The sequence below is a fragment of the Agelaius phoeniceus genome, chromosome 1 (assembly GCF_051311805.1).
Source record: "Agelaius phoeniceus isolate bAgePho1 chromosome 1, bAgePho1.hap1, whole genome shotgun sequence".
Classification (NCBI taxonomy): Eukaryota; Metazoa; Chordata; class Aves; order Passeriformes; family Icteridae; genus Agelaius; species Agelaius phoeniceus.
Window position 1 is genome coordinate 19000727 of NC_135265.1, and position 24675 is coordinate 19025401.

At 37.0% G+C, this 24675-nt stretch overlaps 1 protein-coding gene across 4 annotated transcripts in view; it reads right to left on the minus strand.

The window, feature by feature from the left end:
- MLLT10 (MLLT10 histone lysine methyltransferase DOT1L cofactor) overlaps positions 1-24675 on the minus strand; it is a 123988-nt gene that overhangs the window by 22349 nt on the left and 76964 nt on the right. For all 4 annotated transcript variants that reach the window (XM_054649494.2, XM_054649485.2, XM_054649477.2 and 1 more), the window contains one exon: positions 9520-9698. In XM_054649494.2, coding sequence (XP_054505469.1) covers positions 9520-9698 — 179 coding nt within the window. The remainder of the gene's footprint in view (positions 1-9519; positions 9699-24675) is intronic.

Sequence of the window (24675 nt, forward strand, 5' to 3'; positions counted from 1 at the left end):
TCATTTCTGTCTCAGCTCCACACCAGTAAGGTTTTAATACTCAGCGTGTGATGAGAGATGAAACCAAGTGTGAACAACTTTTGGGTCCCATGAGTAGGCTGACTGTTGAAGCTGTCAGGTTCAATTGCATCATTCCACATTATTCAATGCCCCAAACTGCTCCCTAATTGTTAGAGGCTTAACATATTCAAAACCATTGTTTAGGCTAATGCTGAAATGCCTACAGTTGAGTTTCCACAAAGAAAGGGGAGGGATTTAATTGTAGTTAAACCATTACTGAACTCTCTTCCTTTCGTGATAGGACAACAAGGATGGCCAGAACAACCAATTCCAAGACAGCTTCTTAATCAGTTTATATCCAATCAACAGCCCTTTTCCCCTCTGCTGTAAAAACTGTCATTGCTATATTGTAGCTTTGTGTTATATCATATAATACTTTACAATTAGTGACACATTACCTAATTACCTATTTCCGCCAGTATTTTTTTTGTCAAAAATAATTTGGAAAGTTAATTTTACTTTTTGTTTAACATTAAAACATATCATTGTTCCTGTGGTTGGGGTCACACCATTTACCAATCATACCAGGTTATTCATCACAGCACGATGCTGTGATATGAAGTGCAGAACTACCCTTGCTCCTACTAATACAAAATCAAGAAATAAAGAGCATTAGAGATACCACTAACTACTATGGCCAACTACTACTGAAATCATACAAAAAATTTCTATGCAAATAATATTTAAAGTTCAATTTTCTGCAAGATGTTCTGCTACCCTTCTGAGATGTTACAAGCATTTTCCATACATGTCTAGTTTCATGAAATATGGAAGGAAATTCAAGCACAGGACCAAGTGTTAGCATCAGTTTACTTCATCTAGAAGACATCTTAAGCTGATGCATTTTGGTCTATGGCTAGCAACATTTATCTGAACAATTAATTAATTCAAGCCTGCACTGAAATTAAATGAGATTAAATATGAACACATACTAATTCTAGGTACATAATTATAATAAACATTTATAGTGTGCATATATAAAAATTATTTTATTTCCTTGAGAGGTGAAAAGAGCTGCCCATCAAGTGACAGCAGCAGAAGCAACCTTGCCTTGTGTTTCCTACCTTAACCTGGGCAAGTGAAGAAATACTATTTTTATCCCTAGAATTTTTAAGGCTTTTGTTTGGGTGTTGAAGGCAATGGGAAGAACATGCTATAGCTTCCTTTTGTTCTTTCAGTCCTCATGGTGCAAGATCTAACTGCATTTAGGAGAGGTGAGGGACCCACCAATGCCCCCCATCAGTCCCTCCTGTGAATTGCCAGCTGCCCCTTGGCAAAGCACCCCCAGCCAAGGGTGGTCACAGCACAGCAGCACAGAGGAGCCCTCTCACATGGACACCTTCTCATGCAACCCCTCCTGCAACACAACCCTTGAAGACTTTCACCACAAATACAGAATTTGCTAAGAAATCTTAGAATGCTTATCCATCACCTTGTTTCCAATGGAAAATCAAAGATCTAAATACCTGTTTATTTTCCTATATGCAAAGAAACACAGATGGAAGACAACACAGAAAATCCTTAATAAAATACAGTTCCCACATTCCTTCTGAAAATTATCATCAGACTTTTCAAATCAACTAGCACAACACAAAACAATATAAATCTGTAGTATGATAATTACTATTCATATATTTTAATTAACCTGATACTGTGATTTACATATTTTAATACATGTTTTGGCTGTCTTAAATTGAACATAACTAAATTTAAAATAAACAATATTGACCACTTGTAAATAATATAAACAATATTGACTAAACCTACAGCACTACTGATGACTGGAATCAAAGTGAATTTTTACAGCAAACTTCACCTCACCTGCTTTCACAATCACCAATGCAAGTCAAACCCAAACATCCACTGCAGTTTTTTTACACATTCATTCTATGAAAGCACCACTGAGATTGAAAAGATAGCCCTCACATACTGCCACCATTACCATGCAAGCACTCTGAAGCCTTTAAAGTTTGGGGATTTTTAAAAACAGATAATCAAGGTCCAATTGCACAAAAAAGGTTTTCGCCACCTGGCTGAAATAAAATAATTAACTGGAGAGTATAATTAGGAGGTTGGAAATGTTAAAATAAAATCAGGAAAATGGTTTGTGATGTCTCAGAAGAAAAGATCAACTTTTTATTCAAAAAGAACATTAATTACAAGTGTACAGATTGTCATAATTTAAATCTGTCAGGAAAACTGTATTTGTGACATCATTCTGTGCATACATTATTCACATCACTAGTAGTTTTTCTGTCTGTAGCAAAAATAAATCCTTTGAACTTCTAGCTGTAATGAAGACTCTAGCTTATGAAGAAGCTAATAATCAAATACTGTCTTTGAGAATCAATTGTTTTGATTAAACATACAAATAAATCCTTCAATTAAATGAAACCATCTAACCTTCAAACACCAGCAGTCAAGTATTTTCCAAGAAAGGCATGAATGAATACAACTGGGAAACACAGTGGGATTTGAAAGGCAAAATGAAAAATTAATGGCACACCTACAGAAACTAATTTATACCTCTGCCCAGTGTTCAACAAGGGCACATAAAGTCATTAAAAAACCACATGGATAGAAGGCCTATCTTCCAGTAATGTGAAAACACTATAACCTCAACTGTACTACCACTTTGCTCCTCTCTTTCATGTTGACTAACTAGATATTATATAAATTTTAAAGCAAATAAGATCTATTTATTTATATACCAGACATTAAAAAGAGACTTACAAAAACTTACTAGAATGCTACCTCATTAAGAGGTCTTTTTTGTTTTGTTAGGTTTTTTTTGTTTGGGGGTTTTGTTTTGTTTCAGGTTTTAGTTTGTTTTTTAAAGGAGGCTTTGTAGAGATAAGACCCTGGGATTCCTCCACAGGCCTAACTGAAAACAGAGCCATCATTTCAACACAAAGCCCTTTCACCTTGTTGGTTGCTCTATCGTTTCCATCTCCCTCTGTCTTCACAGCACTTAAACTCTATGTGCTCTACATGGACATGGGAGCAGTATCTTGCCCACGAATCTGTTTTACCTAAAAACTTGAATCTATGTACGGGGAATCTCAACTTCACTCTCATGTTGACTAGTAGAGAAATTACTTTCTTAGGAGACAAACTCAGTATATCCATAGAGGAATCTATTTTCTTCATACCAGTATTCCAAAGAAAGTAAGACACATGCAATATGGCAAATAATTCTGAAATCTGAGAGAAAAGTAACTACTTTCAATATAATCTATAATTTCAAAAAGAGCAATAATAAAGAATCAGGTACTTATTCACAAGCATGGACATTTTAACTATCTAATTTCTATATCAACAGTCTTTGCTATTTAAGTGATGAAGCAAACACCTTCAGCAGCAGAATTGCTGCTGTGCAAAAATGCTTGGAAGATTCTCAACATTTACACAAGGCCTATAAGCCACCGCCTCATCAACCAACTCTGCAGCTTGCAACACACACACCATGCACAACTGAAATTTTTCTCAAGTAAGGCCTAAACATTGTTTCATCTAAATTGTTTTATTATTTCCATTGCATACAAACTAGAAAATTTCACACTTTTTACATTCACCACCATTATTATTGTCTCAGGCAGCTAAATTGAAGTAGTGCTACACTCAGTTCAACGAAGAGGTCAATGTGCCTCAGTTGCCTGGAGACTGATGGTTGCTACAGCAGCACCAGATAAGCCAAGCTAAATAAGCTTCAGCTTGAAGGCAGAAAACATTTATTGCTAGAGCGAAACATTGATGCAGTTGTCTCAGCATGTGGCACTGTGCAAAACCCTGCACTGCCTTTCAGACTACCTCCACACTGCACAAGTCCACATGAAGACAAGCTTTCTGAAGCAAGAGGAAAACAAGATTTTCATTGGGCTAAACACTAGATTACTTGCAACTATGATTCCTTTGTTCTTCTGGTTGAGTCACATGTTAGAAGGAATTTTCCCTCTGGCTGTAAATTCTTCCTCCTTGCTACTCTCCTCCTCCCCCACCCCAAAAATCCTCAGACTGCATGAAAAGAAAATTAGCTTTTTACCCATTTTGCCCAGAAGTAGATAAAAATTAAAACAGCTTTTAAGTGAGAAACAAGAGAATTTTGATGGAAAAACTTTTACTACTACAGTTCTTCCCCATTTTCATTTTGCAAGACTGAAATTTAAGTGGCTGTGACACAAATATGATTGAGTAGGTTTGGAAGGAAAGCCTCTGTTTTGCACTGACATCCTACACCACAATATCAAACCCCTCTGTCTACAACGTACTGAAGGATGCATTTAGCACACTTTCCAAATCACGAAGCACTGGCAATTTCCTGTGGCAATGAGTCCCAAAGACAAGCAACATACTGTTAAAAATTATTTCTTTTTGTTCTGGATGTGCTGAAACTTCCTTTTTTATCTTTTGGGTAAGTTATAAAGAAAACCAAATAATTTCAGAATCCAAAGAGCCTGTGATCCATGTTGATATTTTACCTTTGAAGTAGGTAGGAGCCTCTTTCAAGAGACTTTAACATCAAGAAGTGTTTTGATAGGAACATAAAATATGTTAATTGGTTTTCATGCATCCAGCATTTCTATTGATTAGAGAATTCTAGTACCACAGTAAGGATCTAATTTCCTTTTTCTGGAAGCATGCTGCTTAAACCATGCAACATCATTATCTCCAGATGTTTTATTAGTCTCTTTTTAATTATCACTCATATTAAACGTAATACAAACAAAACAAAAAAACCCTAAAACACCCAAAAAATCACCAAACCCGCAGCAAACAACATCCCCTCTGCAAATCAACAACATACATTGTATGACAATGTATAAACTCAACTTAAGAAATGAACTAACTTACTTGGAGACACCTGGGAATATATTAGCATATTGTCATAATTGCTGTCTATGCTTTACCTTAATGACTGATTACTAAGAGGTGAGAGGTTTCCCAACAAGGGACCCACCACATAAGCAGCAGAAATCTATACTATCTGCACTCTGGACTTCCTAAGAGCTCTTATGGCATTCAGTATCTCAATGATTTCTATGTTAAGGAACATACTTCAGAAAGTGTTCTGAAAAATATGTAAAGAGAGTAAAGTTCTTCTTAAGTTCTAAAAATCATCTGATTACATGTGTAATGCAGTTTAATATAATTACACTAAGTTACTTTGCACTGCAAAAAAAAGGATTATTGCTTAAATTAGTTTGTTGATGTCATGTCAAAGTCTCCAGTTTTAAGATGTTCTGATCCTGACTCCAGGAGCATTACACCAACTCTTAGCTTACATATGGTTGAGATGTGCATCTTTGGGAGCAGAGCAGGAAACTCCAGCAGCCAACCACCTAATGCAGGTCACATCTGTCACACACTGAAGTCCTAGAACTCAGGGCAGCTTGGCTTTCTTTCTTCTCCATGTATTTATTCTACTCCCCAAAGAAAATTTGATTAAACACTGATAGCTGATAGATCAGCCATTTTCTAGAGTATCCACAGGCAGGATGGCCCAGAACCATCCCTTAAAACACTGCAGATCTGCCCAGCTCTAGCAAACTCCAGATGCTTAACCTGAAACTTTCCTTCTTTCCTTCCTCACATTTACTTTGTGCTGTATATTGAATTTTTAAAGAACCACAAATCCAAACCAGCAGGAAACAGGGTGTTTCTCTGAACAAGAATAGGAAACAGAAGTGGACAAAGGAGTATCTTCCTTGGCCATCCTGAATTTAAGAATGCAGCATCCCTAATTTGAGTTTACAACTGAAAACTTGGAAGCAATATCAATCAGGTAGGTGCATTTTACTGTCCCATGAAAATGCCCAAACCCCCCTCCTGCAGACCTGAAAAAACCCCTCTCAACTTGAGTTTTCAGCAAAGGAACATCTACTTGTTTAAGATGTACTATTAAGTTCCTTCATAATTCCACTCCTATTGTGGAAGGTATAAAAGAGATTGCTCCCAAAACTGTTCCTAACTTCTCTGTTGAAAGGAACAAAAACTAAGAATAGAGCTCCTATTTCCTGTCTTTTCATTTATTTTCCCACGAGTGCTAGAATATAAAACAAAAAGGACAAGAAAGTTCCCTTGACAGCATGCAAAATGATGAGCAGACTTAAACTATGACAAGGAAAAAAACCACTAAAAAAGGAAGCCAAAAATAGTATAGACTAGTAATTTGGAGAATGAGCAGGGGAATACAGAGATCCAAAATTAGGGACTAGATTAATTCAGAAAATGAGAAAATAAAAACCACAGGGCAGATGCATCTGAAACATCACATGCCCTACATTCAGAAAAGATCTCAGGATTCCTTAGCTTTCACATTCCTCTGTTGTTAACAAGTAACTCCAAATCTACCTAAAAAAATAAGCCTTATCTCCCCCTAGAAGCTGGATCAGACAAAGGAGGATAACCACCTCCATTCCTTCATTTATATGAATGCTAAAGAAAATCCTGGGGGCTTTTGTACTGCTCCTAATGGAAGTAAAGCCAAAGGAACTTCAGAAGGGACAATGGACATGATAAAAATGTTCTATGGGAACATTATTTTTTCCAAAGACTTTCTCTTTAGAATTTCTTAACATCCTTTAAAACAAGAGACGTGCAAAAATTTCCTTCCAAAATTGACAAATTTATGATGTTCCCCAAAATAATAATTACAAATGCCCAACAGGGATCTAAAAAGCAGCTGAAGTCTTAGAGGATGCACCTTAGTAGCACATCTTTGAGGCTATTCCAAGTTTTAGCACTATTTCAAGAGCCCATCTGTTAACATGACTGAATAAGTGAGCAGACAAGATTTGGTCATACTTGCTCTCTTAACTAATAGTTTAAGTAAAACCTAACTTTTAGTCTATTATTTTTTACCTGCTACAGAGGTACAAGCTTACCTTAGCTTATAACCTCGGATGATGGTTTTCTTTTAATCAGAACACTACACAAGAAACATACCAGCACACTCTTATTTGAAGACTTCCATGGTCAAGAGCTGGGCAAACAGAGACTACATCCACAAGAGCCCAGCAAGCAGACAGCACTCTGATGGAACTTTGCAGAACTAAGTGGGTAAACCCTAACCCTTGACATTTAATCAGTCATTTACGCTAAATGGGAAGGGGATGAGGGGTAGGGGAAGATTTAAAAAAAAAAAAAAAAAAAAAAAAAAAAAGGTAGGATCTCCTGACTGAATCTCTCCAAGGCAGAGAGATTATGCACTGAAAGTAGACTCACTGAAGTAGTGGAGGACTTTGTTAATTCAAATACAGGAGCTCACTTTTACAGCTGTCAACCAAAATTCACTATTTCAATCTCCCTGTGTATCTCAAACCCAAGACTCTTTAAATGGTAACACCTGTGAATAAGATCTTGACAAGTAAATCTATGACCACTTGAAAACAAGTTTGGTAGTGAGGCAAGTTACACAACTCCTTTGCTTCTTTGGGGATGAAAAAGAAAAAAGCCCCCAAGGCAACTCACAAGAAACAAAGGCGAAGGAAGGACAGGAATTTTAAGCAGTTAACCTATGGAGGGCTCTCTAGTTCAGCTAAACAGTAAGGGAAGGTCCATCTTCTAGGGTATACTTCTCTTTTTTTGTGACAACATGAGGGGAAAAAAACACTATGATCTTTCTCTTCCTAACTCATAAAATACAGGTTTTGTCCAATTGCTTTTTCAATGTGTTTTTCTTCTGACAGAGGTTAACAAACAGAAGTGGTGGTGCACAACTCTTGCTTATTTAACTTCTCCATGTCAGTTGATTTTACAGACCTTTGTCGTATCCCATCTCAGTGTCTCTTTTTGAGGCCACGAGTCCCTCACTATTTACTCACTGCTTATAAAGCTGTTCTTTGCCATTGTTCACTGCCATGGCTCTTCTTGTACCTCTTTTGGCATGTACCATATCTGCTTTGAATAGAAACTGTCCTTTCCCTTTAACATTGATTTTATTTGCCCTCTTACCACCTTGTCAACACAGGCTGGTGAGGTCTTTCAGCAATTTGTGACAGCTGATCTTCATAATGGCCCACTGCATAACCCAGCATAATCAGCAAACTTGGTGTGTGTTCCTCCTCCTCCTTTTTTCCCCAGACCATTTCTGAATATGTTGAGCTCTACAAAAGGCCAAGTCTTCCTAAGACTCTGATGACAAACCTCTCCTCTGTGAAAACTGACCATTGACTTATTTGGGTTTTTTTAAAACTTTTAACCTGCTACTAAACTATGACACAACCCCTCCCCCAAACTCCAAACTGTTCAAATTAAATGTTGTCAGTGAGTCAGAGTGTGAAACGATCTTTGGAAATGAAAAATAAAAATGGGAACTTCCGAAAGTACCAAGTTTTTAATTAACTTCTTTAAAGTAGTTTCTATCAATTTGTGCAAAAGAGATACCACTCAATTTTGGGTGAAACCACCCTATTTCTTTAGAAAACCAGTCCAGAAGAATTCTGTAAAAATATGAACTGCCACCTATAAGAACAAATTGCTATTTGATATTGCAATGTAATCTCTGTTGGTCTTCACATAGCATTTCTGCTATCCATGCACTATAAACACCTGCTTGTGCACACATACACACATTAAGCTTGATTTTTTCATGTTTATATCCACTATCTTAGACCACTGTTCATTGCTTATAAGTACACAAAAAAATATATATTTGATACATTCATTCTAAGAGAGATCCCCATCAGGAAATGAAAAATGCAAGAAACAAGGAGTATAAAATCACCATGTATATTGTAGTATTCCTTTGTACTTCAACAGTAATCATTGTGATTTTCTGCAACTATAACTTCGTATTCTCTTAGCTTGATAAATGTAATCTTGTCCAACTTAAATTCATACAAAAAACTATCATAAAGGTGTTTTTTCTGGTTCATTACTTCAACTATGCCACCCTTCTGCGCTTCTCCCATGCCTCCCTTATTCCTTCACCGTCAAACATGAACTACTGATCTTCATTTGCATGACTTTTCAAATACAAAATTATAACATATATGTCAACATTCATTTGTTACCAAGATGTCAGCCTTGGCCATCTCTTTGCCAGGGCTAGCCTAGCTGTTAAATTTGTTAAATCTTCCAAACAAAGCACTCTTTAACTGATACCATCATTTCTGCATAAAAAACTGAAAACTTTACATATTTTACTTATCAAAATCCTTTCTTATGTTCTGATTAAACATTGGTTAGAATACTGATGAACTGCAACCAGCATTTATGCTACTAGTCATAATATAGTTATTATTAATAAGCACTTCCTCAGACTACATTTTAAAAAATCTCTGTGCTCTACAAATTAAGACTATGTGATACTACGGGGAACTTCCAGCCACTACAACATTTCATAACACATATAATGTTTATTAACCTATTTTCCAAATATATTACTGTTTCTTTTGACATTGAAATTAAGCAGGTCAGTAAAATGGTTTTCTATCTTAAACTCTTGTGATGGTTTACCTGAGTTGCAGCAACAACAGTAGTTATAGAAGGCGCAGTTGAAGGTGATAGAGCTCCCACTTGCTGCAAGTGGCCTGAAGCCTGCTGAGGTAAATGAGAACTGGAAACGGGAGTGCTAGATCCTGAGCCAGATACTGCATTTGGAAATGATACTGCTACATCATTGCTGCTAAAAATACCTGAAAAAAATTACAAAAACGATTACATGCATCTCTCTCTCTCCCCCTCCCTCTGTTTACTAGTAACCATGTAAATATGCAGTAGAAAATTAATCAAGACAAACAAGATCACTTAATACGTAATGCAGAAATCTCCTGTGTAGAAATTCTAACCATGCTGATTAATAAAAGTGCTCTCATCATTTAACATTCTACAGTTCAGGGAACACAGATTGATTCACTTTTAAGCTTTTTGTAAAACATATGTGATAAATCAAATATTTATGTGTGTTACAAACTGCTCAAATATTAACAGTGGCAAAATTTTTTGCTAAAATGCCTGTCTTCAACTGAGTCTGCTATCAGAGTTTGTTCTTTCAATGTATTACTGTTAACTAAATAATGAAGTATTGGGCTATATAACTGAACACACACCGTACAAATAGAAAAAATACTTTTTAACTTTAAAGTAAATGTTACTAAACAACATACATTTGTTCAAAACTGTAATTTTGGCAACTAAGGATTGCTTGTGCTTTTTCAGAAAAATATTGACAGCAAGTCTGAGGACAAGGTACTCAGATTTGCCAATAGAACTGGTGGTATTTCATTTATTCACGAACTGTAATTCCATCCATGATCTATACGAATGCTTGAGTAACATTTCTGCTAGAACAGCCAACAAATAAATGACTAAACACGTTAACATTAGTCAGAGTTGTAAGTTAGCAATTTAAATAGGAAGAGTTCACACCCCTCTGTGAAGCCATTACTTCTGTTCATCTACATGCAGGGTAAAGTTCATTATAGAGGTTTGGAAAAAAAACCCTACTGACCAGAAGCCCAGGACAAGAAGTAGTACCTGTCTATGAAACCGTTAGGCTCCACGTGCATTAGATAAGTGAGCTGTCAGCTGGCCAAGGAATATCAAGCATGGTAGCACTGAACTGCAGTTAGAGGAAGAGTGCCACAGGGAGTAAACAGAAGTAGAATGAACATGGTTAGATCAAAAAAAGCAACAGAACTGAAATGCCAGTTAGAAGGCAAAGGGTGGAGCTAGTTTGTCACTCATACAAATAATGATTTGAAGAAGGCAGTGACAATAAGAAGATACTCAATGTTAAAACACCACTCGCCACCCAGATATCCCTCTGAGCACAGGCAGTCAAGGAAGACTAACATCATCCAAACCCACACATAATATGCAAACACTGATGCATCTTAAATTCCCTGACTCTATTATAAACTGTCAAGAAAAATGGAAGAGAAAATCAGCCAGACCCACTAGAGAAAGAAGATATGAAAAAGCACCTGAAGACACATCGCGACAACACTTCTTTCCTGCCTAACCAAGGCAGGACTTCTCTTCTCCCCAGTCTCTTCATCATAGAGAAACTCCATACCTGCTCTGCATTCCTACTGACCTTCCTATCTGTTTCCATTTAGCACACCTCCCCTCTCCTTGGCTTTTTTTGCTCACCATCCCAAAGCCTACAGTTCCAGCCTTATTAGCAGTTAAGATCCTTGAAGTGTTCCCTTTGCTACAATCCTTTTCCAGTTCTAGCTGGATCATCTAACTACACAGCACATTTCATGGATCCTGCTCCAATTCATCCCTACACACCACCAAAATGACCACGATTAACAAACAGCCTTGCTACTGAGTCTACTCTTAAATGTGACATAACTACAACCACAAAAACTGAAATATAACCCAGGTCCTCAAAAGATTTTTCAATTTGCTTTTAATCAGTAATTTCAAACTAATAAAAAGGATGAGATTTAACCCTTTGTTTCTTGAATGCAGTAAAACAATTAAATATACAAACCTTCTTGAAAATACAAGATTCTCATAAATTACCAGGCTTAAGGAACCATAAAATTTAAAAATAATGAAATATCACAGCACCTTTGACTAAACCTTAAGAGCTCATCACCACAAACACTATCACTCTCATAAAACATCAACGGCAATGAGAGGAGAAAACAAAATTTTTGGTGAGAGACAAGTACTAAAAATTAAGAATATTTTGCCAGAAAGGGAAAACAACTCCAAAATTTTAAAGCTATTATAAATTTTTTTTTAATTCTTAATTTTTAAAAATCTTACATATTTAATAACTGCAGTGCTTCTGCTGCTTCTATTTTAATAATAAGGTTTATTCTTCCTCTTAAAAATAAAATTCAGGAATACAAGCAGATAGTTATGAAATCACAGGCAAAAGAATATTTCAAAAGAAAGAAAAGCAGCAAACTAGTTTGCCAGTGGAATGAGATAAGCTAATATTTGTTGCCAGTTGTTGTAGTAATATTAAAACCACTATTTGTTGCTGTTGCAACATACAAGACAAATATGACCTATCAGCACACTCTTTTTGGGATAAGTATTTCCATTTAGCAATCCCTTACTAAACACATAAAGTACATGCACCTTCTGAAACTAGTCATGCAACCAAGATACTACTCCATGCAGCATTCAAATAAGACCTTTATGATGAACATTGAAATAAATTATTGATTTTCACACCATTTCAAAAATACCTGTATAAAAACTATGTGTATATTATATTAGAAAGCCAAGACAATACACATTTGAAATGTCTCTAACATATTAAGTTTGGGGTTTGGGGAGAGATAAATCACTTTCTGGATCAGGAAGGAATGATAACGAAAACCTGAGCAAATCTCTGTAAACTACATTCATTTTTAAAACAAACAAACCACCTTGAAGTCCTTCCCATACTACTGAAAAGCCAAAGAGCTGTAACTTGTGATGAATGGCATTGTGTAATTTGCCAGCAGCATAAACAGCATGGTCAAATACCATCTTCAGCATTAACCAGAACACAGTTCTTCAGCTCCAGGTGGAAATGGACAACTCACAGTGTTCAGGTAAAGTCTGACTGTGTGTCACACCACTAACACAGCTGCAGAACATGGACTGCAAGTTCTAACAGATAAAATGCACATGTAGCCTGCACTGCTGGCTCGAAAGGCTTAACAGAAAGGCAACTGCGAAAAATAAAGTATTTCTGGCCAACAAATGACTGCCTGCTTAGCACAGAAAGGTAGTACTATAGAGGAGGGAACATATCAGATAATGCAGACTCAAAAATATGCTTTTTTTTATGCACCATCAGTAAAAAACTCAGTAACAGAGGATACAAAAGCACTTCAAGAATAGTGAAAAACAAAATAGCCTCAGATCAAAACTAGCAATATACACCAGGTAGCACACAGAACAATTTTAGTGAATTTCTTCAAAATCTCAAAAGTAAATAGTTCCATGAACAGAGAAGTTAACAAAACTGAGTAAATCCTGGATTTCCACAATGTTGCATCTCACAGATGACATCAATACACTAAATCTTCCCACCACAATTTCAGCATCTAGCTATGAAATCCTCACTTCTTATTTTCTAGTACTACAGCCCCCCCTCCATTATCCAGCTCTCTTACATTCCCTTCTTATGCTGGTGACTGCCTAGTTCAGCAAGAGAGAAAAAACAGGCAGTATTTGGTTACTTTTGTCCCATACACCATCCATTCCTATTACAGGAACATACATGTTTTAGACTTTTTTTCTGTAAACTGGACAAGAGACTTAAAGCTTACTGGGAGCTGAAACCAAGAGCGACAACATCTCGACTGCTTCCTTAGGAAGCTCATAAAATGGCCTCCCTAAAGCTGTATTTTCTTTTGTAGGTCAGAAATTTGAAACTATTACAACAATTCTGAAAATAGGAAGTTATCTGAGATATCTGTCATAGGTGGCTCATCTTAGCTTTTCTGTCAAAACTTCAGGAATAAGAAGAATATGGCCAAAGAGGCCATTATTTTTCAAATGTAAACTTGCAGGCCCACAGAAGTTGCAAAGAACTACAAAACCTTCATACTTGGGGGAGGACAGGTGGGCACAGGGTTGGGACAACAGCCTCAAGGGAACTCACAGTTGAAATTGCAGAAATAAAAGGAAATTTTGAGTTATAAGAACAAGAACTTCATTACACAAACTGAAGCTACAAATACCTTCACTTTGTGTGGTAATCCCAGAAAGTCTCTCCTAAACCCATGGCAACTTCCAATACAGTGCAAAATGAAAAAGTGTCTTTGCATGAAGCAGTCCATTCATTACTAAGCATGTACAAAAACCAGATTAAGTTCCATTACACAAGAAAGAACATGTACTGTTCCAGTACAATGTTAACAGTGGATGAAGTACCCCACTATGTTATTTTGTAATATGATCATAAACTGAAGTGAATTTAATGGAAAACAGAAGCAAATAAAAATGGGTAATTTTTTACAGTTGTCAAAGGAGAAGAAAGTTGCACTTTAACTGCCAAGGCAGCAACAATATTCACTTAAATTTATGAGATAATGAGCTTGGAGGCTAGGCCAATCTGTTTCCTTCATGAAGAAAGCTGAAATCTAAGTATCAAATAATCACACTACTTCCCTGCTGGTGATGAGGGAAGTGGCACAGTTCACTTTCAGATAGGTTGCAACAAGACTCTGCAGTAACAGTTCTAGAGGTGCACGGAAATGAAAGTTACTGATCTGCAGCTGGATAACAAGCTACACTTCCCTCCCTTTCAGTGACTGGGCATCCTTTGTTGATGGAGGCACAGCAGCCTGTCCCAGATCAACAGCCAATGGCTTCCTTTCACAAAGGGCATTCTGAGTACTCTCCAGAACTGAGGCAGAAGTTAAAAAACCCCACAGACTCAAAATACCCAAAGAATGCACACTGCTGAGGGTGGAGGGGAGAGGGAAGATACAAAGTACAAGTGTATGTGTTTTCAAAAACTGATTTTCTAACTGTTTTGAAACAGTTGGTCCAGTTTCATACCTATTGACAGAAGGCAGACTGCCACAATTATTCCCTTTGAGAATACTCTGTAGAGTGGGTTTATAGTCAAAGGCCAAAATACTTGACAAGAACCTTGACACAACTGAGGAACACAATCCAGCACAGTAATATGACATATATATGGTGAATCTGTGATCATATAACCTACATATACAGCAAAGACCTGAGGTTTGCTATCAAACTCCATTACAATTAACCCCAAATCCTTGGCAGCTCAGCCAGCAAAAGATACTCAGGTAATCTCTTCTGTCTACTCCCATTCCTATGGTCAAGCCACTGATTGTACAATTATCTAGAATCAATCAGAAATGTGTTCAACAACAGGGTGGGGTGAAGGATCTGAACCAATCCATGTGCTACTGGAATGGTCTGCTGTGTTAGGCTAGTCCCACCTGCTAGAGTGTACAGTGGTATTTTACACTTGATTCCATGTCCATTGGTGGCCACTCTTGTCAGCTGTCATGTTCCCACTTGGAATTAATCCAAGCTGATACAGGTCTTACACTGCAGCCCTCCACTGCAGAAGGGCTCAAACCCACATTTTTCATAGCCCACCCAAGATAAACTGAGAGAAAAGGTCTGAATGTGACACAAGGAGACAGATGACGTGCTAGACTAGGAAGACAGGGAGAACTGAACTGTTTTTCTAGCTCACTATATCCATCTCTAACAGTGAACAGCCACACAAGGAAAAGTAACAAAAAAAGGGCAAGATGTAGTAATACTTTCCTCAAATGCTCTCCCAGCCTCTAGAAATCTATAATATATGAATTTTGAGTGTGAGGAATGGTCTTTGTAATTATTAGCCTTAAATATGCTCCCAGCCTTGCCCCAATGAATATCTTCCAATCCCTTCTGAACAGCTGAAGCTTTTCATAACATATCTCATGGCAAAGTTACACCTTAGTTAAACTGTGCAGTTTTTTGGGGTGGAAGATGGCCAACACAGGGACAAAACACCTTTCACTTGTTTCCTCCATATGTTCTGACTTCTCACAATAATCTTTGAAATGCTTTATAACTGCCTGTTTACATTTCACAATTAACTCAGCTTTATGAAATAGGACATGCAAAGAATTTCAAGCTTGTTCCACCACGAGTCAAAAAGTTTTCAAGTACTCTTCTAGAATACAATACTAAGATAAAGAGCACCATGATCATATCTCAGACACATATGCTCATAACCACAAAAAAGACCTGTACTTCAAATGTGCCACAGCACAGAAAGATCTTTGTAAAAGAAAAAGTTAAACAGGTAAGAACAATTGATAAAGACCTTAACTTTTTAAGGTTTAAAAGTTTTAAATGCTCACTTTTGTAACAGTGAGCCAATACAAGCCTCAGTTACTTAAATACAGCAAACTAAAAGCAAAGCAGTTTTAGGCTCACTTAATGAGTATTCATGAATAGGAGCATGACTTGTGATGTACATTTCTTAATGATTTCAGAAACATTTACTGTGTTTGCTTAAGATCTCTGAATACAGATCTCTCAAACCATTCTGACAGCAATCTACCTCGGTGCTGGAAGGTGAGTCACTGGAAGTATGAGACTCCTCTTCACTGTGAACATAATCCAGTCTTTTATGGGAGTTTCTCCCTTTTGGATTCCAGGGATCTGAGGCTGGTGTCTTTGAAGGACAGGGCAGGGGGGAAGATGGGACAGCTTTTTCCCAGATTTCTGAAGACCTACAAATAGCTGTCATGAGCAACAGTTACAGCTTTCAAGTGGTATTCCAGAACCTCATGGTCAGATAGTTACACTTATGACTGCAATATCTGACAACCAAACAGTAATTACTCAGTACTTTGAAATATGCATAACAGAACTACTTCAGGCTTTTTAATTCACCCTTCTCTTGTTCTTCTTTTTTATCAATTTAGATGGTTTAGCTGAGCACTAATATCTCCATTCTTCAATACAGGCAGATGACTTTTCATCAATACTGAAAAACTCTGCCCAAGGTGGGCTACATTCAAAAAATTTCATTCACACTCAGTACAGATTCTGCTTAGTTTATCTTGTTAAAAAAATCATACTATAAATACTGAATTATGCCTGCATTGATGGAAAGGCCAAGGCTACAGAACTGAAGTTTCTTTGGAAACATGTTGTCTTCTACAAACAATCACAGGACTGAGACTGTCACAATGGATGTCTGTTCTGTATTATGACTATCCTCACTGCAACTCAAAAATCAGCATAAGACAGAACAATCAATAACAAAGACCTAAAAACAGCAACAGGAGTATGAAATAACACAGAAGACAGAACAAGCAAGAACTGAAGTTACCACAGAAAGGCAACAAGCAAATATTACAATTTACAGCTATTTCTAATGTAAAATAATCATGTCATTGCTTCTCCTAGTCTTTTTTTAATGTATGCACTAAAACTGCCAAGAGATATGTATGCTCTATATGTGTGTGTATATATATGCATGCATGTACAGATATGTGCATCCCTCTTGCTCCTTTTCAGTGGTAGACTCATAGAGGAAGAGATGAGACTGCAAGGTCAACTCAAAAAAGTTTGACTGTAAGATCCAGAGTGACTTGGGAGGACAAAGCACATTGTTATCACACAGTGAATAGCAGTGACAACTTTACATCTCTCAGCTGCAAATTTTGTGGTTTTTAGAAAAAGGTTTCAAAAAAGCAAAGATATAAGAAGATGACTATACAACTGCAAAACACAGCACTGAGTATACCATGTCTCTTACTGGCAAACTGCAGTGTGCCACTCTCTGCCTTCAAGTGTCTTGACTCCTTTCTATTAAGGCAGGCACCTTAATGGAACAGCTTTCATGGCTCCATTTTCTAGTCCTCTTCTTTAGGACTAGATTCTCTGAAATCAGTTCAACATTTTAGCTATTATCTTTCCTCCTTCAGAGTTTGTCAGCACCAAATTTCAACTGACAGGGTTTGGCCACCTTTATAACAAAACTATTCATAATAAACCTCTCTGCTCCAAACTTGTATTTGTTTCCACTCAAAATAAAACTCGCAGGTTTTCTTTTTGATACTTGTTGCTGATGTGCAGCCAGCTTAAACTCAGTGCAATGAAAAAACAAGCTCCTCACACAGACTCCATCAAAACTCTTACCGACAGTGACATTTACAATCCTCAGCATTACCTGACACATAATCTGAATATGCTGTTGGAGTAAATGATCTTCCTTTATTTAAATATTTCTCTCAAGTTTTAATAATTACTTTTCATCCTATATAAACATACACTACAACATCTCTTCTTGCTGTTCATATTATCAAAATTTCTACCTCCCCTTGCTGATTTCACCCAGATACATGCTTCTGCAAAACAAGAGCCCTACAATACCAGGATGGCGGGAGGGAGGGAAGGAAAGGCAATACTGGAGGGGAAAAAGTAACCAACTTAACCTCAGAAGGTTTCATGAAACATCACCACCACCCCACAATAAGGTAATTAGATGATAAATCCTGTCCAAACACCATTCTAAAACAAACATGTAGCCACCATTATGCTGTTCCACAACAGTAAGTTATATAAAACATTACTATTGTCTGGCAATATATGCCCTTCCAACTATCTGTGCCACTCGTTTAAAAAACAAAAAGTGCAATGTGGAAAGAAGTCACAAATGGCATTCCATCGATTTCTGTTCTGCACCCTCTTGCCAATCTATATCTCTTCAACATTAAACAGCAAAAAGGCTCTGCTTATAAAACAGCAGAAACTCACCAAGTCCAAATTCAGCACACTTTGTCAGATACCCTTCAGGTGTTTTATTTTTGTTCAGAAAAATGGTGAGCTTGCTTTCCTTCATCTCAAAGCTGGTTCAGACCATTGTATACCTGGGAGAGTGAGAGGGAAACCCTATATCAAAAGGAAAAAAAGCTAAACCTATTTTACTAAAGTAAAGCAAATCTAGAGAAATTTCAGTATTTCTCACCACACATAGACTATGAAACATAAAGTTAATGTAATATTAAAATTTTTATTATTTAAGAGATCCACCACTCTAGACATCTGCCTGACAGGTTTAATTCATGGTTCTAACAGTGCAAAAAAGCAAAAGTTCTATAAAACCATAATGACTGCCACCTTTAAATGGAAAAAACTTGACCATGCAAAGTTTCAAACATGTAAATTCTTTTGCATTCACTGAATTTCAAGTCAATACAATTAGTAATGCACACAGCACTGCTCTCCTAACATATGTGCACAGCAGTAAGAAAATTTCTAATTTAGGCTGAGACAAATGGATAAAAATTTCCAATTTTTATTAACAGATCATCTGACATCAATTAAATACCAAACTGAGAAATAAATTTGATAGTCTTCAAAATTAGCCTCATGAGAGAGTTTTAAATCTTCCAGTAACTTGTGAATACAGCTATGATTGTTTCGTACAAACTAACAACAGCCTTGAAAAAGTAAACCAAGTTCTAATTTAATAAGATATTTCATTTCCACTGGCTATGAGTGAATACAGAAACAGGGGTAAAAAGCCAGTGCTGAATACTAAAAGGAAACAGCCATTAGATGCATTAAAGATTCAATATTGCTCCCTCTGAAATTGATAGTTCTGTTATCAGTGACACAAATGAGCAGCATCAGGCTGTCAGAACAAAGAATGGACAAAACAAGGCTACCTTCACATGCATTACTTGTAGTAATTTAAGTAGTCAGGAAGGGAAGTGGGAGAATGCCTGAGGTAGACATCACTATAACACACCTATGAATGGAGCACAGAAGAAGGACTAGAAAACACTATTCACAAAATTAAAGAAAAGAATCTCAGAACTGGAATAAAACTGTTATCATTTTACTTCACACATACAAAAAGATCATAAAGAGAGAACTGAGGAACTATTGACCTATCAGGCTCCTGCAGACAATCTACAAAGTTTTCACTCAAGTACTGAACAATTGACGCACTGCAGACCTGTATTTCACCCAATCCATAGAATATGCAGACCTTCAATCAGGCTTCTCCACAAAAGGCTACCCTTTGTGATAAATGAACCTCTGAAAAAGATTCTAATATAACTTACCATTATGTATGGCATTCATCAACTTCACGAAAGCTTTTGAGTTAGGAGAAAAAGGGCTTCATGTTAAGATCATGTTTAACAGACGCACAAAAGAATGTATGTATAGACAGGAATTTCAGTGAACAATAATATACCTGAATACATCTTTCTTGTATTAGAGCTCTGATCATTTACAGTAGCACAAATTGTAAAATGGATTTATTTCTATCCACTATAATGTTTTACTTATATTTCTTTTATCAGTGTTGGTTAGATATTAAATGTCAATTATAAGAACATTCCAGCACATGCCAATTAGCTGTATTCTAAAGCTAGTATTACAAATAAAAATTCAAATTCTTTCCAGTGGCAATCAGTCCCCCCAAGAAAAGACTGATTTTAATTTCATTGTCTGTAACAAATTTAGAAGCTGAAAGGGAAGTTGCCTTGCTAATTTTAATCACAAGGCATCTGTTTTGCTTCACTGATAGATTGAGATGAACTCAAGCAATCAAGTCTAACAGGAAACGGTTGTGTCTCCTGGACTTCAGAGAGCTCAGTTCAAGAAGAACTCAGATACACAGAAAGAACATCCAACAATGGTACACCAAAGGAGATGCTCACATGAACTTCCTTTCCTTCATGGGCTGGGGTGTTTAGAGAGTATTGATCTCTGATCCTGAAGTGCCAGACCACACTCACATCCTCTGCTGTGCAGCTGAAATCTCCAGTGCAGCCACCACAGCACTGTAATGCCCAGCTGCAGAGTGGTGGCAGCCATGCAGATGCCAGCCCTCTTGCACTTAACCCACCAGCTTATTCCTCCTTAGGACAATGACCTCATGGCTACAGAATTATTTTAGTTTCAGTCTGTTCGTTCACTCTGTCACACTACTAGGGAACAAAGCCCTCAGTTTACACATCTGGTTTGACTTGGTAATCAAATGATTTTATAGACCACAGTGAAGTGAACACCTCTGTCACACTCCCATGGGGGAATTTTATACCTGCATCAGCCTCTGAGATCTGACTGCAGTAACTATTTGGGGTCCAACAGGGCAACTACCTTTAATGCTTTTTTTTCTCTTTTTACTCTTGCCACAACTGGAAGCTACTAAACATTGCTGCCATAAGCCAGTCTTTAACTCTTCTGAAGGGCCCTTTGAACATCATAATTTCAAAAAAATGAATGAACAAAAACATCTTAAACTTCTGTCATTCATACTCAAAGATTACAAAACTAACTAAGAAGCAATTTTAAAAAATTTTAAAGCTTTTACTTTTATCTACTGACTAAAACTGAATAACTAGCCAGAGGTACATCAATGGAAATACTTGTAAAATTTGGAATATTTTAATTAAAGCATTCATTTACAAAGTCCGTTCTCTAAAAAACATAAATACTAATGTTCGGGGACTTAAATTTTGTGGTACAGAAAAAACACACAATGTACAAAATGCTGTATGATATTTGACAGAAGTGCATTAATCTGAAATAAATGAAACTGATAATTTTAATTAACCTTCTTAACAGTTTTCAGAGAACTAACAAAATACAAAAATACATTCATAGCTTAGAAGGAAAAAAATTACTAAAATGCAGAGAGATGATATGACTGGAATCACATCATACTATACAGACAGATTCTTTCTCAGGTGCAGAGGACACAATGCAACTGCAGTCTGCCACTCTTAAGTGCAGAATCATTTCACCCACTTACTCTCCACAGCCTTTATTTGATTATAATTGTATCCATTCTCTCCAGTTATGCTCAATTTTTTGTGCACAAGAAACAGCAGCCATTTTGATCCATCATTGCTTTCAACACTAAAGAAAGTCCCTTTCAAATTTAAGGAACCATTGGGTAGGTTTGGAAAGGAAACTTAGGGTGGTGGTGGGTTTTTTTCTTTCCTCTTCTTTATTTTTTTATTTTATTCCAACAAGCTCTGCCCTGGACTGCCAAAGCTATACTTTTTGATTTTGTTTCTTTAAAACTGTGCCAAACAGGAGCCACCACTAATCCATGCAATCACATACAATGCATTCCCAACCATCACTCAAGAGGTATGAGAAAGTTTCCAAGCAGAATAGACTAGATATGTCCCAATGCAAAATTTACTACTCTGAGATAACACTTCATAGATAAAGGAGGAAGAGATGCAGTTAAAGGGCTAACAAAACCCTAGCTGTTCTACCACAGACCTCATCCAATTACACAAGGAAGGGCCAACACTAGATCAGCCCTGCTTGTGACTGATGGAGCTAATTCTAGACTCCCCCCAAGCCTCTCCACAGAACAGAAGGAGAACTGTTCCCCTACCAGCACTCCCTTCCACACTCCATAAATTAGTAGAAGGCAGATGAAAAAAGGTGTTTTATTCTGGAAGGAAAAAAGAGCTACTGTCTTGGTTCCTGTGTAACTGCCTTTATTGGCAGCTAGGTCTTTCCCCTCCCAGCCACCCAGTTTTCTGCTACAATGTAAAGCCAAATTGAAATTCAACATGCTAAGGTGTGGAGAAAGGAAGGTTAGGGACAGTGAATGGTAACTATATATATGTGTGTGTGTGTATATGTGTGTGTGTATATATATATGCTGTAATATCTGGACTTCACTTCTCATTGTTTTCGTTAATTTGCCATCTCTGGTGCCTCCCGCACTTTCAGTCCTGGCTAAATCTTTCTCCTCTCTTCATCCAATCCTTACAGCAGCTGTTGCTGTTTGCTTTACTTAGAATCTTACAATTATTCCTCCTTAAAATCAATTCTGCTCAGAAAAATCTTTAATGCTTCCAGCTCATTCATTTCAATTTCTGAAATGACTCAGTATTAATACCTACATCCAAGTCACCACCCCCTGGCTGTTCATTACTTGTTTTTAAGGGAATTGGTTATGCATTAAGTTCCTTAAGTTCCATTCTAAGCTTACCACTACTCCACAACAGAAAAAAAGGCTAGTGACTTTGTCCCTAGGAAGGATGTTATTTGCTGTAACCAAGCCCTAAATCCATCAGATTAGGCATTTGCCCATGACAGTTATCGTGCTTTAAGGAAAAAAAAAAAGTGAAAAAACCCAAGCAAAACAAATTCCAACAATTTGCATTTGACATTCTTATGTGAAAGCTAACTATATTGACAGCTTATGAGCCACTTTTTCATTTGGAGGAATGAGGGGTGTGTTTGGGGTTTGGTTTTTTATTTGTTTGCTGGGGGAGGGTCTGTTAAGACTTTTTTTAAATTTACTTGGAATGTCTACTCATTCTTATTTCACAGATGTTCAAAACAAATAAACAATGGGAAACAGAAATAAAACCAAGTCAAGTATGTAGGATCTAACAGGATTACTCATGCAGAAGTCCCAGTTGCATGTTCATATTCTTCACTTCCATTACCAGCTTCCACAAATCCTTCTCGACTCAGATTTCTAGAGCTATACTGGTCCAAAGAACATAGATGCTCACTCACTTTTCTAATGACCAAAATTTTCCCTTTTTTCCTGTTAGTGAGGACCCTTTTCTGAACCTTCTACCACTATAGGAAATTCTCTCTCACAAAAACACATGCAGCAAGCTAGATCACTGTCAAAATGAACAGTTTTATTCCTGTTATACTTATGGCCTTCTCACATATCTACCAAATCTGACACTGAAAGATGAAGACTTCTATTTAAAAGCTGAATAAAAAGTATATAAAGAGCAATATGAAGCAATAAGTTTGCATCTAAACTAGGTGTTAAATCCCAGTTTGGTTCAAATGGACAAAAAATGGCTTTACATTCAGGATCAGATAAGAAGTAGCTTTTCTAACAATAGAAAATAGTTTATTTCACTTACTATTTCCAGCATTACCAGCACAAAAGCTCTTGCAAGAACTGTCCTGCTAAGAATTTTAACAGCACACTTTGTGTATATGGCATACCTGTATATCAATTTCCTACAACAGCTTTTCAGGTATGCCTAATATTCTTGAAAGAAAGTTTTATTTGAGTAACCTTCTTGAAATCCATCATTGGCTTACTGCTGCCAATTTTCTGTGTTTTAATCATGCTGGGGAGATTTATCAGAAATGAGCTCCCATTCAGATGAACATGCAGATCACGCAGGTACAGTAATGTTTGTACATTTGTTTGTACAGTACCAGAACACCATACAGTGCAAAGGCACTGGCACACACACTGTCACTTACTGTCCCCAAGGACACTTCTGGATGCACATGGAGCCACCAGGGGCCCACCTGGCTGCACAGGCTCCACTACAGAGCCAGAACTGCAGGGGTGCATGTGCTGCAGCACTGTGCCAAGTGACACGCTGCAGCACCACAGGCAACCTGGAGCTTCAGAAAGCTGCTGTGCTTGGTCCTATCACACCCATATAACCTGCTTGAGGAAAAAAATAAATTACTCACATATGAAGGCAGCAGAGGGACTTGATAATCAGACACTTAGCCCTATTATATTTGTTTTTAAAAGCAGTATAGCTCCTATATGAATGTGAGTGTCATCGTATCTGAGTGTCACATGAATCTCTCCATTCTCATCTTAATGGATTTGTCCCTGAGCAACATCTTTCACTGAAAAGCTCAATTATTTTAAGGTAACTAGCCTTTTTTATGCCACTGTATTATGTTAGCGTTTCTAGGTTTTTTTTCTTTTCTTTTGAAACTTTGCAAGGGAATTGCAGAAATTATTATGATAATCAACAACATCTCTAGACATCACAGCCTCTCCCCCAGATATAATCCTGAGACAACCTTCAGTCAGTTTAACTTCTGGTACTGCAGCTCTTCACATCAAATAAATAGAATATTTAAATGCTAAGTACACTTCCTTCTGATTTTAAAAACCTGACTGCAGTGTTGTCACCTCTGACTGACAACAACAACAAAAAAAAATTTACCATATGAATTGGACAATCTTCAGAAGGACAAAAAAGTTTCAAGAACTATCAACACATACACATCACTCTTTTTTCAGATATATTTGATTTCTGAAAGACTTGAAAGTCTGTAAGATCTGAAAAGTACAATTTTCAAGGAAGGGTAAAAAACCCTACTGCTCCTTTTATAGTCAAGCCTCTTCTCCACCCTCCCCCACACACACTTTTTTATGTT